At 40.5% G+C, this 25,389-nt stretch overlaps 1 protein-coding gene across 10 annotated transcripts in view; it reads right to left on the bottom strand.

The window, feature by feature from the left end:
* grid2 (glutamate receptor, ionotropic, delta 2) overlaps positions 1 to 25,389 on the bottom strand; it is a 704,448-nt gene that overhangs the window by 311,210 nt on the left and 367,849 nt on the right. For all 10 annotated transcript variants that reach the window (XR_002459338.2, XM_073909344.1, XM_073909341.1 and 7 more), the window contains 1 exon segment: positions 11,271 to 11,555. Coding sequence is in view for 9 of the 10 variants with exons in the window: in XM_073909344.1 (XP_073765445.1) it covers positions 11,271 to 11,555 (285 nt within the window). In the remaining variant the exon portion in view is untranslated.

Raw genomic sequence — 25,389 nt, 5'->3', positions numbered from 1 at the left:
AAAATACACATGTAATTATAATCAGCACTAGTGTCTCCATTATCATTACAGAGTCTTGGCCTCACTTCCCCTGTCAGAGAATCCCAGCTGTAACTCTGAGCATAAACCAGCATATACATTACTGAACTCAACTTTGAAGAAAACTTCACACAAAACACTTTGATTAATAGCTCTGCTTTACCTTGCGGGGAAATTATACGACTAAATGTATATTTATTCATTTGACAGATGCTTTTATCAAATGTGTAAATGCCTTTAAGGTACTAATTTATTTCAACTGTTCTTTGAAAACTATATTATAAATAGTAACCCTTCAATTCAATTCAATTCATGTTTATTTCTAGAGCGCTTTTACAATGTAGATTGTTTAGCAAATTAGTTTAAAGTGAATTGAAGATTCATTTGAATAGGGCTTCAAAAGAATCAACTCTTCAAATTCAACTTTTCTGATGTAAAGAACATGGTGGTCAGCACTTTGTCCCCGTGAGGCTTGGACTGCGGTGGAGTCACTTGTTTCAAGTTTTGAAGCAGCTAAAAGTTTAGTTGTGTTGACTACTGGTTTCACGACACACTAAACTTAATTAGACTCTCGATGGAAAAGAAAGAAAGGTATCAGAGATGGGAATGTCTGAGTTGTGCATGTTTACCCATTTTTTCTGGGTCGTCACTTGCTCCCTGGAGTCCTGTGGTTCTACTGGATTCTAGTTCTGGGTTCACTCTTGTCTGGGCTCTATTCTTATGGGGTGCGGCCTTAGGCTACCAGCTTTTATAAGGAGGGTTTTGTACCCACCCGCTGGAGCTGAGTTGACCAATGAGAAGTTAATGTTTTATAGCCTTTGTTTCAAAGCTTAGTGATTTGCATAGGTATTCTGGCTGTAAACTGATGCAGAAAAGTTCAAAGCTTTTTAAAAATGTTAATATGTTGCACACGTATTAACATAAAATGTAAACAATCATTCAGTACACCAAATTAGCCTTGCAGGGACATCAAACATAAACCATCTATGATCTTGTTTAGCTGTGGTAGAGTTAAACTTTGTGGTTAGAGTTACTTTGACTGAAAAAATATTGAAACGCTAACATTAATACAAGAGGAAGAGACTTGTTTTAAAACACCATGACATATAAAGAGAATAAAAGTTTACATTAAAAGCATATTAAGTCTTAAGTCTTAAGAAATGAGCTTATAGAAGTTTTCTGTGTGTCCATTTTTAAGCATTCCTTCGAGTCATAAATACCCTTGAGTCGGATTACAAATGACCATCCAGTCTTTTTCTTGGTATTAAAAGTTGTCGGTGTATTATTTGTTGAATAAAAGCAAAGTAATTATATGTCTGATCGGAAAGATTCGTTACAAGTGTCAAAACATCTTAACAGAACACTCCTAGTTAATGGAAATTGAAACTGTCAGTCCGGTTTTCAGAGTGAAAGTTCAGTTTAGTTCAGTTCAGTGTGGTTTAATTTTCACTGCTAAAAGTCCAAACACTTCCAAGCAAAACTATGGATGCGCAGCTCCACAAATCCCAAACCAGTGGCGACAGTGGTGCAACCTTAATCCAATGTTACAGCTTTTTAAAGTTGATCTGGGTTGTATTGGGCTTTTCAAAAAATAAATAAATCATTTTATAAAAGGAAAAATATCAGCTAAAGGGTGTACTATACAAAAACTGGTAATTGAATAATGAGATTAGTAATGATTATTCTATTGGCATGTCTAGGTGTTGTCGGTGAAAAATAAAATTGTGTAAATCTACATTAAATAAGCAAGGATGCTGCCCTAAACCCTTTCCCCAGACGCTTCTTCCAGCTCCTCCTGAGGCGTTCCCAGGCCAGCCGAGAGACATTGTTCCTCCAGCGTGTCCTGGGTGTTCCCCGAGTCCTCATCCCGGTGGGACATGCCTGGAACACTTCCCTAGGTAGGCGTCCATGATGCATCCAAAACAAATGCCCGAGCCACCTCAGCTGACTTCTCGATGTGTGAGCTCCTTGCTCTATCTATAAGGGTGCGCCCTGCAACCCTCTAAAGAAAAATCATTTCGGTCGCTTGTATCTGAGATGTAGTCCTTTTTATATATCGTAGGAATGAGAGTAGGAATGTAGATTGACCAGTAAGGTGATAGCTTTGTCTTTCGGCTCAGCTCTTTCTTTACCACAATGGACCGGTACATTGACCAAATTACTGCTGCTGCTGCACCAATCCACCGGTCAATCTCACGTACCACAAGATACTTGAACTCCTCTACCTGGGTTAAGGACTTTCCTCCAACCTGAAGATGGCAAACGACCTTGTTCTGGTGGAGCACCATGGCCTCGGACTTGGAGGTGCTGATTCTCATCCCAGCCAAGTCACACTTGGGGTTTGAGTGCCTGAGTGATTATAAGAGCTATGTTGTCGGGGGCTTATGCCCCTGGAAGGGTCTCCCAAGGCAAAAAGGTCTTAGGTGACAGGTCAGACTAAGTGCAGTTCAAAAACCCCTTATATAAATATATACCCCTTATAACAACAGCAAGGACCAGTATTGCACAGCCAGGGCCCCACTCTGGATCCAGGCCTGAAGTTAGGGCTCGCATGGGAGTGCCTGGTGGTTTGGTTTTATCCCACGGAACCCGTCCGGGCACAGCTCAAATGCGCGATGTGGGACCATCCCCCTGCATCCCCCTGGTGGTTGAAGGTTAGGACCACAACAACCAAATAGTCAGGCAAAGAAACTAAAAATGGATATATAAATAAAAAGTTCAAAAAGTTTCTATCTAAATAATACAAACAAAAAATAAAAGCACTTCTCTATAGTTTGCTTCTGTCTGTCTAAAAGAGAAATCAATGCTACTGGTCTTGATTAGCGTACGTCCACCCCTGCCTGAGACTTAAGTCACTCAAAAGCTTGACAGGAGTCGATACATGCCAGTTTCCGGTTGGGTCTACTGATTACTGATTAGAGGGAGCTGGCACTATTTTTGGCCAATAGGAGCTCTTTAAATCAAATTCCAGTGCTAGATAGATGCTCTGAGTGACACAGTCGTATGTGGCCTGCAAGCAACTGTGAGCGGAATCTAAAGGACCGGATCTGAGGCCCGCAGCTGAGTGCTGATTGAGTGAGCTCTCATGCTGTGAATCTCCCACTAGCTGCATCCTCTCTACTGTGTTTAATGCTTCCACTAGACTTTACGACACTAGCGAACAACAATGGGGGCTAAAAACAAATCTTCATGTCACAGTTCATCTTGCTGAGAGAGAAACAGACAGACAGAGTGATAAAGGATGTCCCAGATGGAAATACCAGCTTAGACTAATATGGAGTTTTAATGTAGGATATAGGAAAAAATGTGCCTCTATACATTTTGGTAAAAAACTTAGGTAAACACACAATTCGATGTACATTTTTGATGAAATTAACTCTAGATTGAGTAAAATATTAATACATATTATATTATATTATATTATATTATATTATATTATATTATATTATATTATATTATATTATATTATATTATATTATATTATTATGAGACTGATGATCAATTTATGAATAGCTTCTGCATTACCCCTTGCACATTACTGTTATTATCCCTAAACATGTATGCCTGTATGTGTATATGTACAGGTTTTCCAAAGTTGCAAACTTAGCATTTCACTTGTTACAAAGAGCTCAAGGCCATGTAAAAGATGAGCTTAACTAGCATTGTGGCTTTAGAATCCCCACCCATGACCTCCATTAACCTATATTGGTTTGTATGGGTGGAACAGTAAAGCGCATTTATTTACATTTTCACTTACAGAAGCCCCAAACTAACAAACCGCACTACTTTTTTGGGACCTTTTCATAAGGGCACACACTGTAGCACAACAGTATGGTACCAAAAGGGTAGAGCTGCTCACTGATGAATGCTATTGGTTTACAAAGAAGGATTATGTATGTGTACAAGACATACAAAACAAAACAGGACGCAGTGTATTTTTAAATACACAGTTAATATATAACACAATAATAATACAATGACAAAGCTTGTGGTTGTCTTGTGACAAACAGCCAAATGCCAAGAAGCAAGAACAGAATCTGCTGTATGTCCTCCATTGTTGTTTATTCACATACAAATGTACAAATAAGTTATAAACTATGAGGGGAGCTCTCTCTATTAGCGCATGGATGCTGCAAATTCTACATTTGATAAAATGAATATATATGCACAACAGACATGGTATGTGAACAACCAATATACTCTAGGTTTATTCTTCTAGTGAGAATGACAACAATCACAAATTTCTCATGTGCATTACTCTGACCAAGTAAAGAAACTGCAGGCAAGCCTGATCAGGGTAACCCGCACTAGATCGAAATGTACTGTATCATATCACTCAGTGAAATGATGCATTTGTGACATTCACAAGTAGACCTGTCATGAAGACTACTTTTTACTTAACAGTAATTGTGATTAAGGATAGCATTGTTAATCACAATTACAATTAGTCTTGTTGTTTAAAGACTGTATGTGCAACTGTTAATAATATTAATAAAATAATATAACACTGCAATAACAACATTTTTGAGGGTAAAAATAACCTTTTTTCAATGTTTTTTTTAGGTTTAACAATACAACCATGCCACAATTCGATGAACTGACAAATCCCAAAACAAAAGCTTATGATATAATATTATCATTATATTTTAAGTCAAAACAAATAAGAGGGCTTTTACTTCTAAAAGCCAATTCACACTGCACTAACAAAGGGCAACAAACAAGTCTGTTGGAGTTTGTTGGATCAGTGTATTACCCTTTTGACATCTGTTGCTGTTGGTTAGAGTTTAACTTCACCCGAATGAACATGCTCTGAGTGTTTGTTGGATCATGGAATGTCTAAGTATGATTTTTTAACAAATAGCAACAAGCTCAGATGTAATCTGAGGGACCAGTTCACGTAAATGTCTTTTTAGCCATGAGAGTGATCATTTAATTAAATCTTTAAATGAATAATCATTGTACTTTATGTGGCAATTGTTGGGAAGTGCAAACATAACAATACATTTTCACAAATTCTAAATCCAACAGCTAATTGTTTGTTGCCTTTCATCTGTGTGAATTGTGAATTTGCACTGTAAAAAAACAGCAGTTACTGTCATGTTATTATATTAACTATTTTCTTTTTAAATGCATGTTTATCTGCGGCTAAAAAACAAATATATATATTTTTTTATTTTCCTGTCAAAATGATACCTTCTCTTTGTCTCTGTCCACTCAGTTGCCTGAGCCCTGTCTTACTCGCAGGGAGCAGACGACATGAAAAGGCAGTGTAAAATGTTGGCGACAATAATTTGTTATGTAAACAAAACTGGCAATATATCACGTCTCTGAAAATTAGCAAGGTCATGTCCATCTATTGCGTAACAGGTTGACAGTAATTTACAAGAGGAACGCTCAACCACCATTTGATTTTCAAGCAGGCTTGACATGTGCATGAATCAACAACCACAAACATCCCAGTGGGCTTCTTGATGTAAACACGAGATAAAAAACACTTGAAAAATGCAAATCGATTTCATGTTAATTGACTACCTTGATATCAAAATAACATCAAATTGATAATCTAATATTGGCATCAAAAACACATCAAAATCAACTACAACACAGTACTGTAATTCATTTTTGACGTGTCTTTTGACACCAATTTTAGATGTCAATTTGATGTAATGTTGATATCAAAATAGTGTACATGCATTCTAGGGATACAAAATCCAGTAGAAATGTGTAATTCGGGAGAGAATTGCTTAATAATAATAATAATAAAAAGTTTTTTATATTTAACTTTTGTTGTCATATTGGTGGTCAAATGAGCATCAATGTGTTAATGTCAAATGAAAGTCAAAGTCTTTACATCACATTTGCATTTTTGACATCATGCTTGATGCCAGTTTGATGTAGTTTTAACATCAAGGTGCCTGCTGGTTTAACTGTTTTTCTGAAAAAAAAAAAAAAAAAAAAAAAAAACATACTTTTTAGCAGCACTCCCTGGACATTCCATTTGTCAATCGACATTCAACAATCAAAAAGCAACATGTTGTGTCACCATGTGCATGAACTAAAATCAGGAAAATGGAATGTTCAGAAACAATTTACAATTAAAAAGAGAGACAAAGTACAATTAAATATATTCTCACTCTTGACCCACCCTACAATACAGAGGGTGACTGCTTATCACAAGAGGATAATAGGGTCATTGGCCTAGATCGTTATTAATTATCTCCTCAAAAGAGGGACTCAATTTCCTTTATCTATTTCATCCACTTGTCTGTTAACCATGAAATCATCCAATTTGGACTTGCTGCACATTAAATTAACCTTATCCTGGTCTGGCAAAGTGCTAGACAGGTTATTCTAATGTTGTAACTGCTACGCCACGGCTATTCAGAGTAAATTTATGGAAGGTGGTTATCGTATTAGAGGTCACCGACTTCACCTTAAGCAGTTACCAATGCATTATGTTGAACACATGTCTGTAAAACCTACCTGTGTAATCTACTTTAAGAACAGGATTTCAAATTCGAATTCAGCTTTTAGAAATTGTACAAATCCAAACATAATTAATTAAATGATAAACCATACATATAAGCATTTTCCTCTAGCTCAGTTACCTACTACTACTACTACTACTACTACTACTACTACTACTACTACTACTACTACTACTACACTGTAAATCCCAACAGTCAAATTTATCCTAACTTAAGTTAACTTAAAACTTAATGGAAATTGATTCTACTTCATTTGAAAAGAGTTTTGAACTCTTTTACTGTGTGAAGCTGTTGATACTGTTTGTGAAGGTATGTGATGATCCTCTGCTTAAATTTTAAGAGATTGAACGTGTTTTATTTCTTTTAATAATGTGACTTAGATCGTTGTAGTTTTGAGTTTCTCTTTAGTTAATCTGCTTTTCAACAACATGTGCTTATCATTAATGCTCTATCAAGACTTAATCACTCAAATATATACTTCATCTTAAATGGATTAAGTTCACTCAGTCCTTATATAGATTAGTTTTTGAACTTAAATGGTTTGTGGCAACCGGTTTCCTCAAACGGTTTGAGTTGCCTTAACTAATTGGGTTTTGAGTACTCAATTGGTTTTAGTTCTCTTAATTCATTGGGTTTTGCTGTGCTCAAGTTGTTTAGTGTACTCAAATGGATTAAGTTGACAGTACTCATATAGATTAGTTTTTCAACTTAAATGGTTTGTTGCAATCAGTTTCCTCAAACAGTTTGAGTTACCTTAACTAATTGGGTTTTGAGTACTCAATTGATTTGAGTTCTCTTCATTTATCTTGTTTTACTGTGCTCGAATTGCTTTGTATACTCAAATGGATTGACTTCACATTACTCTTTATAACTATTTTTTTTTTACTTAGACCATTTGAGGAAACTGATTGCCACAAACCATTTGAGTTACCTTAACTTATTGGTATAAGTTTTACAGTGTACTGCTACTAATACTAATTTTACTAATACTAGTACGACTACGAATAGTAATGCAGTGTCTTTAGCTGTGTATTTGTCAATTAGGCTAGTGGACCTACATTTATCTGAGACTGAGACAATTATCTATTCCGAGGGCGCATGTGCATGTGCTGACCACAGAAACTGGCGTGCTTGTGTTTGTTTGCGGTAAAGCTTGTGTTAATGCTCGTTCACCTGTTTTAAGGTTCGTATTTTAACTTGCGTCCCAAGACGCAAAATGTTGGCAAAGTTCTTTGTGGTGCTATTGATTTTAAATTGCGTCATTGACTGCATCTGTGCATTGGGCGCTGGAGTGAATCTGGGAAATTTGAGGAACGATGGATTGAGGATGATTTTTTAAAGCCATCAGGATCTGTTAAGACTCTAATATAAAGTCAAACGTCACCAAAGCGCATACCCTCTCTGAAATAATTGGTTCTATAAAAACAGCGTCTGGTAAAAGGACGAAACAGCAAGGTGCTATAGGTGGAATTCGAAACCGGCTTAAACACCGTAACAGTCTGTTTCCTCTTACTATATCGTTAACTAACGGTCGTTCGCTACAAAATAAAATGCCAGAACTTGAAGCACTGGTAAAGTACTTAAATCCAGTGTTAAAGACAAATTTCCTTCCTGTGTCAAGCAGAACAGACAATAAAGTTTAAACTAAACTAAAACTAAACTAAACTAATACCAGTGGAATAATGCATTTAAAATATTTACTTAGAATGTGATGTTACACAGGAATAAACTTGATGGACTAAATAATGTGCATCAAGAACAAGAATTATAACCTTCAACTTAAAGAAAGAAAGAAAGAAAGAAAGTAATACTTTGAAATATGTAATAATATAATTGTATCCATTTTATACTTAATGAAAATAATTCTGTAGTTTTTCACTGTACTGTGCTGCAGTTTTTTCAAGATTATTTGCTGATTTTTTTTTTTTTTGCAAATAATCTTTAATATTATATATGTATTTACTCACATTTTGATCAATTTAATGCATCTTTCTTTAGTAATAAAACAACACAGTCACTCACACTTTTCATTTTAAATTTAGCAATACATAAGTACTGCCAAATTATCAGTCAATGACAAAAAATATGTATTTTTGTGAAGTTGCAGTCAAAATCCACTCAACTCAAGAAACCCATTTATTGCTAAATCACTTCCAATTATGCAGTCGTCTAGACCAACTTCAGTTATAACAGAGCACACTTAACATAGAGTGGGAGAAACCGTAAGACTGCAAGGCACAAATAGATTTATTATTATTATTATCCTTTAATATCTTTAAAGTTTCTGTAGCACCACTAGTCCTGAAAAACAGAAGACACCAACAAGGCACAATCAATTTATCAATAAAGTCCTTATTGTCCGAGTCAAACCTAAGAAGCCAAAGCAATTTAGGAACACTTTGTTCTCTCTGAAAGATCTCTTTCTCAGAGGCAGGCTAATCAAATGTCCGAAAAGACTATCTCTAGAGTCACTGGTCAAGCTTAGGAGGAAGAGAGAGGATCTCAACAGCTTCATTACTATATAGCTGCCCAAGGCACATGGCCCTCTGGACATGGCTGAAATCATATCCGTTTGTCTTCAGGGACAGGTACTTACTCATCCGCACTTTAACCTGCTGCAGCAGAGCAAGCCCTCCAGAGGGACCATCAACCATAGAGTTCTTTTCACACACAACTACACTCTATTTCTACCTCCTTCTCTCTCACACACATGTACACGCTAGTTTAAACTCTGATGTTACTGATGTTCTTTTTGTAATTGAAGAAAGACAATTTTTTCATTGTTTTTAAAAATGTGGATTATTGTTTTCATTATTTGAGCTTTTGAAGGAATTGTTTGATTCGTTTGGAGAAATGGTCTCTGATGTTTGTTTTATTTTTGAAGTGAAAATTAAGGGCGGAAAAAGAAGAATGTTTGTAAAATGTTAAATTATTTGTTGGAACAAGCTAAAGTGTATGCAACAAGAAAATGGAACAAAGCGATGATCTAAATGTGCTATCGTTTTTTTATGCATAATAAGAGCCAGAATTATTATTATTATTATTATTATTATTATTATTATTATTATTATTATTATTATTATTATTATTATTATTATTATTATTATTATTAATATATACATTTTCAAACAGCATCACAAAAACTAAATGACCATAATTTTAAAAGACCATAATAGGAACCATTGTTATTACTATTGTTATTATTATTATTATTATTATTATTATTATTATTATTATTATTATTATTATTATTACTATTATTATTTATTTATTTATTTATTCATTCTCTTTTCGGCTTAATCTAGAGTCGCCACAGCGAAAAGAACCGCCAACTTATCCAGCATATGTTTTTACGCAGTGGATGCCCTTTCAACTGCAACCCATCACTGGGAAGCACCCATACACTCTCATTCACACACATACACTACGGTTAATTTTAGCATACCTAATTCACCTGTACCGCATGTCTTTGGACTGTGGGGGAAACTGGGGCACCCAGAAGAAACCTAGACTACATGAACGCGGGAAGAACATGCAAACTCCACACAGAAACGCAAACTGACTCAACCAAGGCTCGAACCAGCGACCTTCTTGCTGTGAGGTGAGTCAGGCGACAGCACTAACTACTGCGCCACCGGGTCACCTTTAATAATAATAAAACTAATAAATATTATTATTATTATTATTATTATTATTATTAATATTATCATTATTATTATTATTATTATTATTATTATTATTATTATTATTATTATTATTATTATTATTATCATTATCATTATTATTATTATTATTAGTAGTAGTAGTAGTATTAGTAGTATTAGTAGTAGTAATAGTAATTGTTATTATTGTTATTATTTTTATTATTATAATTACTATTATTATATGTAGTAGTAGTAGTAGTAGTAGTAGTAGTAGTAGTAGTAGTAGTAGTAGTAGTATTAGTAGTAGTATTAGTAGTAGTAATAGTAATTGCTAGTATTGTTATTATTATTATTATTATTATTATTATTATTATTATTATTATTATTATTATTATTATATCCATTTTCAAACAGCAACACAGAACCTAAATTATCAGAATCAAAAGTTGTACAACTAAATATTTCATATTATTTCACTGCTTCTTGTTGACGAAATACTGTAGCTATATTTAAAACATCCATCTTAAAACTTGCCTTGTTTTACCATCCATCCATCTCTTCCTAGCTGATGTGGGTAATTAGTTTTATGATTGGGGAAAATATTGTGCAACTTAATCAATGAAAATGGCTCTAATTTGGTGGCTGGGTAACTGCCTGACTAACTGAACCCGGAGGCAAATTCTGACCCTCATTTAATCTGCTTCTGTCAAAACCTACAGTGCCATATCACACACTCAAAAAATGTTTTACCTCAACCAGTTTCTTCAGTAACTGAAATGGAATGCCGTGCAACGGGAACAAGCTTGAGGGAAGATGTACACTCAAAAAAATGAAAAGCTAAGTTACAGCTCAAGGCCCCTTGGACTTCAAGCCTATGGGCAACATAGTGGTTAATTTGTGAATGCCCAGAATTTTTTTTCCCTCTCTCACAGTCCATGCTCTTTTCTCTGGAGCACATATCGAAAAAATAGCCTTAAACACATAATGAGCAATGGAGGTAATAATGCTGTATAATTTCCTCTCTGTGGTGGTAATAAGGTGGGTGTTAATGTGGGGTCACTTATTGGACACACTCCTTACGGCCATTTGCTACAGCCATCAGTAAATTGAAACTACTCACCATAGTCTGTGTCATAGAAGATAATGAACTTCTGCCAAGTGTACTCCATCACCACTTGGAAGATGACGTCATTTAGATAGACGGGAGGGCGGACGAAGAGGGTGTAGTCATCGGGTTGTGCACGAGTTGTGGGTGGGCAGCTGGAGCGAGGAGTGCCCGCGGGTGCCCTCTGGATGAAGAGGTGAGGGATGTGCATGGCATCAGCTAAAGACTGCAGCGAGCCTGCGGACATGCAGCCGATAGAACTGACCAAGGCTAGGATCCCTCTGTTCATCAACTCGCATGCTGGGGGGAACAGAGAAAGAGAGAATGCTTAATATTAAATCGATCTGGTTTAGCTTTTCAGAAATTTATAAAACTGCACTCAACGCCAAAATATGTTACAATACATTTTTGTTTTGAAAGTCTCTAACAAATAATAGACACTGGTTGATTATAACTTTGAGACTTGCTGGTCTGAAGGCCTTTACCCTTCAAGAATGTATAAAAAATGCAAGCTCTTTGAGGTGAACACCTTATACTGTTTTTTTTTTTTTTTCTACAATGGGCAAAACAAAACTGCAAGATCCAGACATTAAAAGTATCCTATCATGTAGACCCAGAAACTCAAGCTACTCCATAGCAACTTTTCAAAATAGAAGTTTGGATACTATCAAATCTTTTTATTTTGTACAGTAGAAAGCACTCTATCATGACAATTGTCTCTATTATCACATTACACCTGCTAAAGCACTGCTCACACTGTACGATTTCAGCCACAGTTTGATTGTCTGAGACAAATTTGAGAAATCCTAAGAGCTGTCTGTAATTCTAGGCTAAAACCTGTAGTCTTTGATCAATGGTTTGACTTTCACTAACAGCTACTTAATGGCCATTGCGATCATATTTTTCCTCCAATGAAGGTCTGGCAGTGTCAGAAGATTCAGACACTTTCCTGCAGTGTGACTTCAGCTATGACGCCCATATAGTGGATTTTAAGGTAGTTTTAAGGTAAGACTGGGTTCACTTTTGGTTTCAAATATGCAAAAAAAAAAAAAAAAAAAAAGAATAATTAATAATTTTGTTGTTGGAAAACCAAAATGACATTTACATAACAAGAATAGAAAGAATAGAGGGTGAAGTTTGTCGAGATGTGGTGCAAGTTTTTACGAGTTTAATTGAAGTGAGAATCAAGTTTGATAATGTTTTTATAAGAATGTCATAAATATTGAAGAGTTTGAAATGTGTGGATTTATAAAGATAGGTTGTGCTCTGTTAAAAATGGAGAAATAATAATTACAAAATTGCTCGAGTAAAATGTACTTTTGTAGTATTGATATTTTTAATATGGTATGAAATAAAGTAATTAAAAAAAAATAAATCATATGACAACCATCAAACCAAGAACAAATAAGAGCAGAATTTGTTGACACAATCAGCAAGTCCACTGCTGGGAAATGTCAAAAAAGCTTTTTGGTTTTGTTTTTAAGGTATGCTGTTAACAAAATAATGTGATAAATGGTTTATGTTTGCTGTAAGTTATTATTTCAGAACATGGATTGGTAAATGTGTCACGTATGGATGACATTATAGTCCTGATGAGTTTTCTGGATTTCATTCATTCATTCATTCATTCATTCATTCATTCATTTTCTTTTCGGCTTAGTCCCTTTGTTAATCAAGGGTCACCATAGCGGAATGAACCATCTACTTATCCAGCATATGTTTTATGCAGCGGATGCCCTTGCAGCTGCAACCCAACACTGGGAAACACTAACACACTCTTGCATTTACACATACACAACAACTAATTTAGCTTATTCAATTCACCTAGAGCGCATGTCTTTGGACTGTGGGGGAAACCGGAGAACCAAGAGGAAACCCATGTGAACACAGGGAGAACATGCAAACTCCACACAGAAATGCCAACTAACCCAGCCAGGGCTCTTCTTGCTGTAAAGCGTTCGTACTACCCACTGTGACACTTTCTGGATCTTACAGTGTAAAATGAGAATCAGGTTCATGTAGTCTGACAAATACAATCATATAGGATTATTAAAAATTGCACAGTGTGAGTCTGGCTTAAGATCATGGCAACAAATGCTAATTTCCCTCATTAAAATGGAGAACTTTTTTGGAGGGTTTAATCGTGCAAATATTTGAATTGCTAAAACAGCATACACATGTTAATTAAGGTTCAGTAATTAAAATCTAAGCACTTATCAAAAAAAAAAAAAAATGTGGACAAGCTAATCAACTACTATGTCTACCAGTAAAAAGGTAAAAACATACAGCAGCGCTCTTGTTCTGCCAATAGATGGAATTGCAATGCCAACACTCAAGTTCCCTTTTGTTTAGGCAAGTCACCATGTGGCCTGCCATCTTGATGAAATAGACACTGCATTGCTCAATCCCCAAGCGTAATAACAATCTGGCAACCAAAGGTGCTGGTGATCAATAAGTCTTTACCAATGACGTTAATTGCGACTGTGCAACTATGATTATTTCCTCTCCACTTAGAGCTCCATTAAAAATTCAACATTCCTACCAACAAAAAAACATTTGGGACTCTATCAAGCAGACTGTGGGGTGTTTATGGAAAAACATGCGCGGAAAGCAGCGATCTTCAGTATAAATACAGTTTTGAAATTTTAATTTGATAAACATTCCATTCATAAGTACTTACTCATTGGGTTTGCATAAACAGATGCTCATCAGCACTGATGCAGTTTTAAGAGCTCTGATTGGTTCTTTCATTTTACGCTTTAGTCCTTGACTGTTTTGATTGAGCTGCAGCAGAGATTTCTATAATTACATCTCTCAACCTACTGCAGAACTCCATTTTATAATGAAGCATGAAATCTATTCCCAAAGAACTGAAAGTCCCTCCCACGAATAACCTCACCCTTTTTGCCCTTGTTCAGATTGTGGCTCCCGGATGTGCAGTAAAGCTGATGTCAGACATGAACATTCATCTCACTTGACTCATTTTATTTAGCGTAACTGAAGTTAGGCAAGGTAAAATGCAGTACGTCGTAGTGGGCCGTGGAGCAGTGTAATTTGCCAACTCCGGCAAAAAAAAGGGAAAATGTCAACCAGGGGCGGAACGAAAGGTAGAGAAGACGCAAACAATACTGCTGAAAAAGCAAACTGCAAGATGAAATAGACAACCCAGGCTCATTGGAAAAAAATGTGCCTGAACGTACATTTTTGAAAAGTCAAAAAATGCACATGCTGTATACACAACTCTATATTCAGTGCAACTGTATACTCCTGCTCAGATCAAACACTGGTGTGGTGGCAGTAAACGTAAACTGCAATTCTTCTTCACACAATATGACTACAGAAGAAATTAATAAGGCAACATGTTAGTAACATGACAGTTTATGCTAGCAGCCTGCAAACTTACTTTAGTAAACACACTGATTACCGTCTGATAAACCTTTTATTATGATCAGTGTAGCAAAATCATGTTTTGCTATGGTTTAAGAACAATTACCAGTATTTATTTGTATCCAATTTGTGTAAAACCATGGTTAAATTCAATTGCTGAATGTGATAAAACATGCTAGCAATAGCTAAAACATAGCAATAGCCCTGTGCTAAATGCAAATACCACATTAAAATGACAACATTTATGGTATCAATTGAGCCTAGTTTCAACGCTGAAAAATTAAATGTAAAAAGAGCTGTCTCATTTTAGAGGTTGCATCCTCCGAAGGATGCATTCAAAATGTGTTGTGTCGTCGTTGCACGACAAAGGCTGTCATGCCTAAAAATGTGTCCTTTGTTTCCCAGGTAATAAAGAATAGAGCCAGTGAATCCTTTACAGCCTCAAACATCCTAAGATTCATTGCACGCTGAAAACGGCAAAACTTTTTAAAAGAAAATATCAGTTTAAATGTATTAATTAGGTTTATTTTACTTGGATATCTAAACATGTTTAAAAACAAAAAGAGCGTTACATGTCTCACTAAAGAGTGATTTTTTAGACAGTTTACACATTTATGGGTACATGTATGGATCAAAGGAATATATTTACATTTATATTTAGCCTCTGTAAACATTATTTTGCCTCCAAATCGCTTAAAATAAGTTTGTCTAGATCGTCTGATTTTAAAATGCTCGGTTTGGCCTGTGTGGACTTTGAAGAACTCACCTATGTAGCCTCTGAAATGAGAACCGGCTAAGGTCTCAGCTAGCAAAATGCAAGCATAATTTCCTCAGTTATAATCCAAACAAACCAGAGTAAATAAAACCATATACAGTCTGAATTATTAGCCCCCCTTTAAATGTCATTTTAAGCTGTATAAAAGTGTCTTGAAAAATATCTAGTCAAATATTATGTACTGTTATCATGGCAAAGATAAACTAAATCTGTTATTGGAAATGAGTTATTAAAACTATTATGTTTAGAAATGTGTTGAAAACTTTTTTCTCTCTGTTAAACAGAAGATGGGGGAAAAAAATAAACAGGGGGGTTATTAATTCTGACTTCAACTGTATATCCATGCCTATTATCAGATGACCAGAAAGTGATTATTTTTTTATAAATTGTTACAATATTAGTGTCTTAGATGAAGCAAGTCCAGAGACTGTTGTGTGTACCATGATTTTCTAAAAAATTTAATTTAATGTGTGATATGACTAAAAAGTGGTCATGAATATTTTCTCAACTCAAATGAGTCGCTGTTTGGACCCGGAAACAGTATTTCATACGTCACTGATATGTCAAGACTTAAAAAGGGGATAGTAGGCCACTTATCTTTATCTATAGATTTATCATTTATCTTTATATATCAATCAATAATTAGTGAGCATTAGTGTTCAGACAGACAGAAAGTTCTAGTTTATCCTCAACACTGTGATGCACTGCAACATCTGTGTAAGGCAATGCTTATGCATTTAATTAAAACGCTTATTTTAAAACAGTAGATTTTAACTCTGCAAACTGCCAATCATCCTAAAAATAAACCATAATGAAACCTTGACATTTGATTCCCGCAAAATGTGTGGAATTATGATGATTAACTTAACGCATGCAACTTAATTGATTAAATGCACAAGTTTTGAGCTGAATAAGCCCAGCTCCAGTTAATAAGATCTTGTTTAATGAGGTAGAGCGTTTTGTGCTGCCCTCCTTTATGGATTGGACTGGCTGAAAATGGAAAGGCTGGCTAATCCTTACTTATTAAAGCACTTCTGTGAATTAGTGCTATGATCTGTCAGTGATCCACATTCCTCTTAGGTCTTGCTAACTATGTTAGTGAAAGGCAGAGATGATCAATTACTATAAATGAAGTATGTGAAGTATTAGAATTGAGCCATTTGTTTGATTGCATACAGCATGATCCCATCAAGTCTTAGCATGGACGGTTAAGTTTTGAATATTAAACCTTCGCCTGAAGTTAAAAATACAAACATTCATAATTGCCGTAATTCACACCAGGGATTGGACTATTCCCTGATACTTTCAGGGCATTTTTGAGTTATATTACACACAAATTAAATAATGGTTTAAAGTTTTAAAAGTAGACAATAGTGTTCAATGTAGTAATGATAACTACATGATAATGATTTTCTCAATCACATAATTAGGAAGCCTTTCTGATTGATTGATTGATTGATTGATTGATTGATTGATTGATTGATTGATTGCATATAAGACTGAAGAGAAAGTACTTGTGTTGTTATTTTGCTTTTGAAGTTGACTGATTAATAGGCTCACTGTTAATAAAGCATAATTTAGCGTAAGTAATTGCTGTTCTGTATGTGTCTTTTCAACCTAATTATGTTTGTGTTTGTTATAAATAAATGACGCATTGTTAATTAGCATTTGATTTGAAATACAAAGTAGACAAATACTGTTTACATTTCTGACGTCACTCACAATGCAGATTTGAACCTTATGCTCTGCTCTTATTAAAAATAAGTAATGCACTGTTCATTAGCATTTACCTTAAATTAAAAATTAAAAAATGACTTTGTATATGATGTTACACAAAATGCAATTCAGCTCCTAGAGTTCTATGCACATAAACAAGTTTAAAGTTAAAGTGTACACAGAGTACACATTTATATGGGTATCAAAATAAGATGAGGGGGATCGTCTTCTACTTTTGGGTGATCTACCTTTTAAAAATACCTAAATTCATACACCACACAAAAAACTAAACTGATCAATAACTATAGTTAATATAGTTAGTTACATTTAATTAAAAGGAATGAATTACATGCACACATACACATCCTGTATATTTATACCTGCATACATACATATAAACAGTGGGTCAAATAAGTATTGAACACAGTATGACGACCGTATTTTTTTTCTCAGAAAACATATTTATATAAGTGCTGTTGACATGAAATTTGTCACAACATGTATAACAAAGATAATTATTAAAAAATAAAAAATAAAAAATATAGCTAAATAATTAATCAATTAATCAATTTGTTAATTAATTTATTAATTTGAAGAGTTCAGATGCAAAAGCCACCAGAAATGAGCTAATTACATTGAGTGATTTCTTTAGGCATGTAGTACATGTTCAACAATTAAATTGGCTTCAAATCATCTAAATCCCAGCATCAGCACATTCAGAAATAACAGTTCGTTGGCAAAAGCCACTAATGGCACTTGCCTTTGACAGCAAAAGTCGCTATGTCCCGAGAACCAATCAGAATCATATGTTTTAAATGTAATGCGTGCTGATAAGCAGGCTTTTATGAGGCTTTTATGCAGTTTTTATTCTGCTTCTGATTAATATTTTAAAAAGATTGAGTTTGATTAATTGGATAAGCCTGTTGGACTGTCAGTAAATGGCAAATGTAAATGTTCCTTACCTTAAAACATTATAGTATTATAAGAAAAAGAAAACACTGTACAGTCAGAAGTGTAACATGCATTCATAACTTTTTTTTTTTTTTGTGGTGTCGCTACTTTGAGTAAGACCTATATACTTTACAATCAGTTCTTATATCCCACATGGATGCTATAAGCATAAACAAGAGACAACAAAGACACCAAGACCTTGAATTTGATGAGTATGGAACCGCCACTCACTTGACATGTTTATGTATTTTTAATTTTAGGTTATTTATATATGTGTTTTATACTTGGAAAAATAATTTCTAATTGCATCTTTAGTGATTTTTCAACTAATTACACTGTCTTGTCTCAATGAGTGGATTTAGAGGTTTTTGCAAAAAAAAAAAAAAAAACAGAAATGGATTCAGCTGGTTTTGACGGAAAATAAAATCGACTTCGTTAAAAACCAAAGAATTGTCTAAAGTGACATTTATGAAAAGAAGCTATTTTATTTACTTGCTAATAACCTTATCATTACCTATAAAATGAAACTTCTGAACCTAATTATAGGACCCTGATAGAAAATGCTCATTTACAAACAAACAAAAAAAAATAGTTCTGATGCATTTAGAGGTTTTTGCATCTATACTCTTTATTTAATATAAAGTATTAAACATTTTTCCGTATTAAGTACTTTCTTCTTGTGTCATTCCAATTGTATTGTAGATCAGGGGTTCCCAAACTTTTCAGCCAGTGACCCCCAAAATAACAATGCCTGTGACCAAAGTCTATTCTTCGTTTATTTCTTTATGTAAGTGCTGTAAATGTGCCGGAAAGTTTAACCTGGTATTATAAAATCAATCTGCTGCATCTGACGCTATTGCTAAGTCTTTAATATAATGATTACCCCAGGGGTCGCAATCCAATAGAACTAGTAACTATGAGCTACTATAGTAACTATATAGTAACTATAAACAACTATTTTTTTTTCTTTTCAGTAGGTTATGGATAAAATATGGTAATTCTTATGGTTTAATAAAAATAAATAGATACTTGGAAATCACCAGGCGACCCATCTTCATTGTCCCGCGACCCATTGGGGGGTCCCGACCCCCACTTTGAGAACGTTCGAGGTTACTAAAGTAACCCTTCGTTCCCCGAGGAGGGGAACGGAAGCACTATAAGTGGATTTGATTTGTAAAATCCACGCATTGGGAGGATTCGGATTAGAAGCCGCTTGTCTGGAGAGTATTGAACGGGCCAATGAATGAAATCAATTGGCAGCGTAAGCTTGCGCAGGTGTGCGACATCTGCAATTATCTCAGCATATAAGCACACCTGAAGCCAGCAGACGCCATCCTTTTAAGCTGAAGAGACTTTCAAACAGCTAAGGGACAGTCATTATGGCGACGGAGTATAGTGCTTCCGTTCCCCTCCTCGGGGAACGAAGGGTTACTTTAGTAACCTCGAACGTTCCCCTTCGGGGGGAACTTCAGCACTATAAGTGGATTTGATTTGTAAAATCCACGCATTGGGAGCCCATTGAAAGCGCCATAATGACTGCACCTTACCAACACCCCCGATGAGGAGATAGTCAAGCAAGCGTGACGCACCCACATCATGGGGGGCGCGGTCCTCCAACGTGTCCCTGGCCCTAATTTATCCTACTTCAACAGAAGTTTTACGGATTTAGATATATTTTTTGGGAAGTCGTGAGCATCTAGATAATTCTAGGAAATACGACAGTACGTTGGGAAGCATGCAATCCCGATAGGGAGGACGCTGCGGAGGCCATCCGTTACCCAAGGGGGGGATAGATGGCAGAATTTACATATGGACTAGCCCTAAAAAGGGGGAGTACGCATAGCAAAAGAGTGGTTAGCAGAGAGGGAAGACACGGGTCCGCCCAGGGGGGGGACTTAACCGTGGCGGAATAAGCATATGGGATCGCCTAGTGGGGATCACGCATAGCAGGCACCTATACCCAAAACGCGGGCTGACCAGCGGGCAGACCTACAACGTAGTGGGCCAGCAAGTGACTCCTCCGCTGAGTCAGTGCTGGGGGCCACGGAGGAATCTGCAGGGCTCACCTGACGGGGAACTTTACTGACAGATAAAAAAGGCGCACGTACCTCCGTGTTAGGGAGAATGGCGCAGCAAGCGTGTTTCAACACCCTACCGAGTTGTCTCCTCAATCACCAAAGGGTTACCTAATACCCTTGAGGAAACCGGCTCCACTCGCAGATTGTAAAACCTTGCAAATGTGTTGGGTGTCGCCCAGCCCGCAGCTCTACAGATGTCTGTTAGAGAGGCGCCGCGTGCACGCGCCCAAGAGGATGCAACGCTCCGAGTGGAGTGTGCACGAACTCCCGGGGGACACGGCTGACCTCGACTCGAATAAGCGAGTGAAATGGCATCCACAATCCAGTGGGATAATCTTTGTTTTGATACGGCACTTCCCTGCTGCCGACCGCCATAACAGACAAAGAGCTGCTCAGATGATCTAAAATTCTGAGTACGGTCCACATAAATGCGCAGAGCGCGAACTGGACAAAGTAAAGAAAGGGCTGGGTCTGCCTCCTCCGGGGGCAGCGCTTGCAGGTTCACTACCTGATCTCTAAAGGGGGTGGTAGGAACCTTGGGCACATACCCGGGGCGGGGTCTCAGGATGACGTGAGAGTAATCCGGCCCGAATTCCAGGCACGAGTCACTGACCGAAAATGCCTCCAGGTCCCCGACCCTCTTGATGGAGGCCAACGCAACCAGCAGAGCTGTCTTCAGGGACAGAAATCTTAGAGATACTGATTCGAGTGGCTCAAAGGGATCGGATCGCAGACTCGTGAGAACGAGGGCGAGATCCCAAGAGGGCATGAGAGGGGGGCGAGATGGATTAATTCGCCTAGCACCCCTAAGGAACTGGATGACCAGGTTATGCTTTCCCACGGTGCCGCCAGCTACCGCGCTATGATAAGCGGAGATGGCGGCCACGTAAACCTTGAGAGTGGAGGGCGACAGCCTGCTGTCCAACTTCTCTTGAAGGAAAGAGAGCACAACACTAATCTGGCAATTTCGGGGGTCTTCTCTGCGAGAGACGCACCATTCAGTGAATAGACTCCACTTCAGGGCGTAGGCGCGCCTCGTGGAGGGGGCTCTAGCCTGAGTGATGGTATTAACCACCGCAGTCGGTAGGTTACCTAAGTCTTCCTCGCGTCTAGGGACCACACGTGGAGGTTCCAAAGATCGGGGCGAGGGTGCCAGATGGTGCCCTGTCCCTGAGAGAGTAGGTCCTCTCTCAAAGGGATCCGCCAGGGGAGGGCCGTCGCGAGGAGTGAGAGCTCTGATATCCAGGTCCGGTTGGGCCAAAGGGGCGCAACTAGCAGAACCTGTTCCTCGTCCTCCCTGACCTTGCACAGAAACTGCGCGAGCAGGCTCACTGGGGGAAACGCATACTTGCGCATGCCCCGAGGCCAGCTGTGGGCCAGTGCATCCGTGCCGAGAGAGCCCTCGGTCAGGGAAAAAAACAACTGGCAGTGAGCGTTCTCGGGGGAAGCAAACAGATCGATCTGGGCCTCCCCGAATCGCGCCCATATCAGCTGAACAGACTCGGGGTGGAGTCTCCATTCTCCAGGACGTAACAGCTGTCGTGAGAGCGCATCGGCTGCACGATTGAGCGTGCCTGGGACATGAATGGCGCGCAGCGATTTCAGCCGCGGGTGACTCCAGAGGAGCAGACGGCGGGCGAGCTGAGACATGCGGCGAGAGCGCATACCCCCCATGCGGTTGATATACGCCGCCGCCGCCATACTGTCCGTCCTGACCAGCACGTGTTGCCGCTCCAGCACCGGTAAAAAGCGGTGGAGAGCGAGGAACACTGCCAACAGCTCTAGGCGATTGATATGCCAATGCAGCTGGGCACCCTTCCAGAGGCCCGCAGCCGCATGTCCGCGACACACGGCCCCCCAACCCGTGTTGGAAGCGTCTGTTGAAACAACAACATGGCTGGACGCCTGTCCTAGAGGCACACCGGCCTGTAGGAACGAGGGGTCGTTCCAAGGGCTGAGGGCGCGGCGACACAGCGCAGTAACCGAGACCCGGTGTGTGCCCGCGTGCCATGCGCGTCTGGGGACCCGATCGTGAAGCCAGTGCTGAAGTGGTCTCATATGGAGCAACCCGAGCGGCGTGACGGCGGCTGCGGATGCCATATGCCCCAGGAGCCTCTGAAAGAACTTCAGTGGGACCACTAGTTTGCTGTCGAGCTCCCTCAGACAGTTCAGCAACAGGCGAGCGCGTTCCTCGGAGAGGTGCGCTACCATGGTGATCGAGTCCAGCTCCATCCCGAGAAAAGAAATCCTCTGCACGGGGGCGAGTTTGCTCTTTTCTCGGTTGACCTGAAGCCCCAGTAGGCGGAGATGCCGAAGCACCTTGTCCCTGTGCATAATCAATTGCTCCCGCGAGTGGGCTAAAATCAGCCAGTCGTCGAGATAATTGAGTATGCGAATGCCCGCGAGCCGAAGGGGCGCTAGGGCACCCTCCGCGAGTTTGGTGAAGACCCGCGGAGACAGAGAGAGCCCGAAGGGGAGGACCTTGTACTGCCACGCTCGACCCTCGAACGCAAACCGCAGAAATTGGCGGTGGTGTGGAAGAATGGAGACATGGAAATACGCGTCCTTCAGGTCTATGGCTGCAAACCAATCCCGAGGACGAACGCATTGGAGAATGCGCCTCTGCGTGAGCATTCTGAACGGCAGCCTGTGCAGACAGCGGTTCAAAACGCGCAGATCTAGGATTGGCCGTGACCCACCGCTCTTTTTGGGTACGATGAAGTATGGGCTGTAAAACCCACTCTCCATCTCGGCTGGAGGAACCGGCTCGATTGCACCCTTCGCCAGGAGGGCAGCAATCTCCTCTCGCAAGACAGGGGCGGACAGGGGGTTGACCCTGGAGGAATACACGCCCGTAAACTTGGGGGGCCGTTTCGCGAACTGAATCGCGTAACCGAGTCTGATTGTGCGTATGAGCCACCGCGAGGGGCTGGCCCGCGCTAACCAGGCAGGCAGAGCCCTCGCTAATGGAGTCATCGCTACAATCGCTGACGTACCAGCGGTGGGGCAGCGCGGAGTGGGTGTGCTGATCCGGGAAGCACGAGGGTCCCGCGGAAGAGCTGGAGGAGAGCGATTCGCTCTGGCTCCGCACCCTGACTCCGGAGAGGGGGCTGGAGGGCTGAGGGAAGGGAGACCGTCCCCCCAGCGCTCGTGAGCCACTGGCGAAGCACGTAGAGTGTGCGAGCCGGAAGGCAGCGCGTCCCGGACTGGCAGAACTCGTGCAGTCACATCCGGGGAAGGGAAATAGTGCTCTTTTACTGATGTTTTGGTGGCACTGAAAAGTACCGTTGTTATCGGGGCCCCGCCCTCCAGCGGGGAAAGAGCAAGTTTCCTCTTCTCCGGATGGCCTGTCTCAGGGACGCTTCGCGGTCCGTTTACCGGACTTAACGGCGCCCTGGGCAGGAGGGGCTGCCTGCTTTCGAGGTGAACGCCGCGCCCGCTTGGCCGGAGGCGCAGGCGGGGGCGGGGCAGCACTCGTTGGCGGGCGCCCTCGGCAAGGAACAGCGGAGGTGGATGGCTCGGCGGGCGGAGCGGGCTTACGGCCATGCCGATAGATGACATTGCCCATCGCATCCGACTGCTCTTTCCCCGCCTTGAACTCCTGGGTGAATTCACCGACGGTGTCGCCGAACAGGCCAGCCTGGGATATGGGCGAGTCAAGAAAGCGAACTTTGTCAACGTCGCGCATATCGGCCAGGTTTAGCCAGAGGTGGCGTTCCTGAACCACAAGTGTGGACATCGTCCTCCCCAGCGCACACGCGGCGGACTTAGTAGTCCGAAGAGCATAGTCGGTCGCGGTGCGCAGCTCATGTAATAAGCTTGGGTTGGACCCGCCCTCGTGCAGCTCGGCCAGCGCCTGCGCTTGGTAGCGCTGGTAGGTGGCCATCGCGTGCAAAGCAGAAGCAGCCTGGCCCGCAGCCTTATAAGCTCTGGCTCCGAGGGAGGCAGACAACCTACAGGCTTTGGACGGGAGGCGGGGCAAACCCCGCCACGTAGAGGCGCCGCGCGGACAAAGATTGACCGCGATAGCGCGCTCCACTGACGGGATCGCCTCATACCCCCTGGCAGCTCCGCCGTCAAGGGCGGTGAGGGCGGAGGCACTCGCAGCACGGGCAGAGAAAGGTGCCCTCCAAGACTGCGTGAGCCTACTGTGCACTTCCGGGAAGAAGGGGACGAGAGGCTTCGAAGGCTTCGCCTTCTGGTCCTCTACGTAGCACCCATCTAGTCGGTCCGGCCGCGGAGCTGGGGGATAAACCATCTCCAACCCCACGGCCGAAGCAGCCCGGGAAAGCACGGCTAACATGTCCGCTTCAGGATCCGATTTGACAGCGCTCACCTGCCCGGAGGGGGCGAGCGGGTCCGGATCTTCGTCGGACAGTGAAAGCCCACCCTCCGATGCCGCGGAGGACATCTGATCTCCGGTGTCAGCGAGTGTGAGAGCTACCATCTGGTTAGACGGATCACTCTCACCACCCGAAGCTTGGATGGAGCACCGTGAGGAGCGAGAGGTCCGCGAGCCCGTGGGCGGCGGATTAGCTCCCGCTGAAACCCTCAGATCTGCCCGAGCGCCCGCTGCTTTTTTAGAACAGGAGGCAACTGGGGTGGCTCGCTCTCTTGCGAAAGTTAGCCGCGATCTTAGCTGTGCAACGGTCATGGCATCGCAATGACGACATGAACCGCCCGCGAGCACCGCATTAACATGCTGGACCCCCAAACATGCAATGCAGTGATCGTGTCCATCATCCGGAGCCAGGAAACCCCCGCATCCAGAAACGCACAGTCGGAGCGCCATCCTGAAAAGGACGTGCTGCACGACTGTGTTGCTCTTTTAGGAAAGTTGCAACTATACGCACCGCTCTGGAGGACCGGACCCAAAGAACCGCAGGCAAGGGAGTAACCCAGCTCGACCGTCTGCCACCGCGAAGAACCACTCTGGACCGGGAGACACACTCGTTCGCTCTGAAGTGCTGATCAGCAAGAGGAACCCTCATCGACTCACTCAGAAAGGATCTGAAGCGAAAAGGATGGCGTCTGCTGGCTTCAGGTGTGCTTATATGCTGAGATAATTGCAGATGTCGCACACCTGCGCAAGCTTACGCTGCCAATTAATTTCATTCATTGGCCCGTTCAATACTCTCCAGACAAGCGGCTTCTGATCCGAATCCTCCCAATGCGTGGATTTTACAAATCAAATCCACTTATAGTGCTGAAGTTCCCCCCGAAGGGG

Source organism: Danio rerio, chromosome 8 (assembly GCF_049306965.1).
Source record: "Danio rerio strain Tuebingen ecotype United States chromosome 8, GRCz12tu, whole genome shotgun sequence".
In the NCBI taxonomy this organism is placed as follows: domain Eukaryota; kingdom Metazoa; phylum Chordata; class Actinopteri; order Cypriniformes; family Danionidae; genus Danio; species Danio rerio.
The sequence above is the reverse complement of the archived record's forward strand: the minus strand, read 5'-3'. Positions and strand labels throughout refer to the sequence as shown.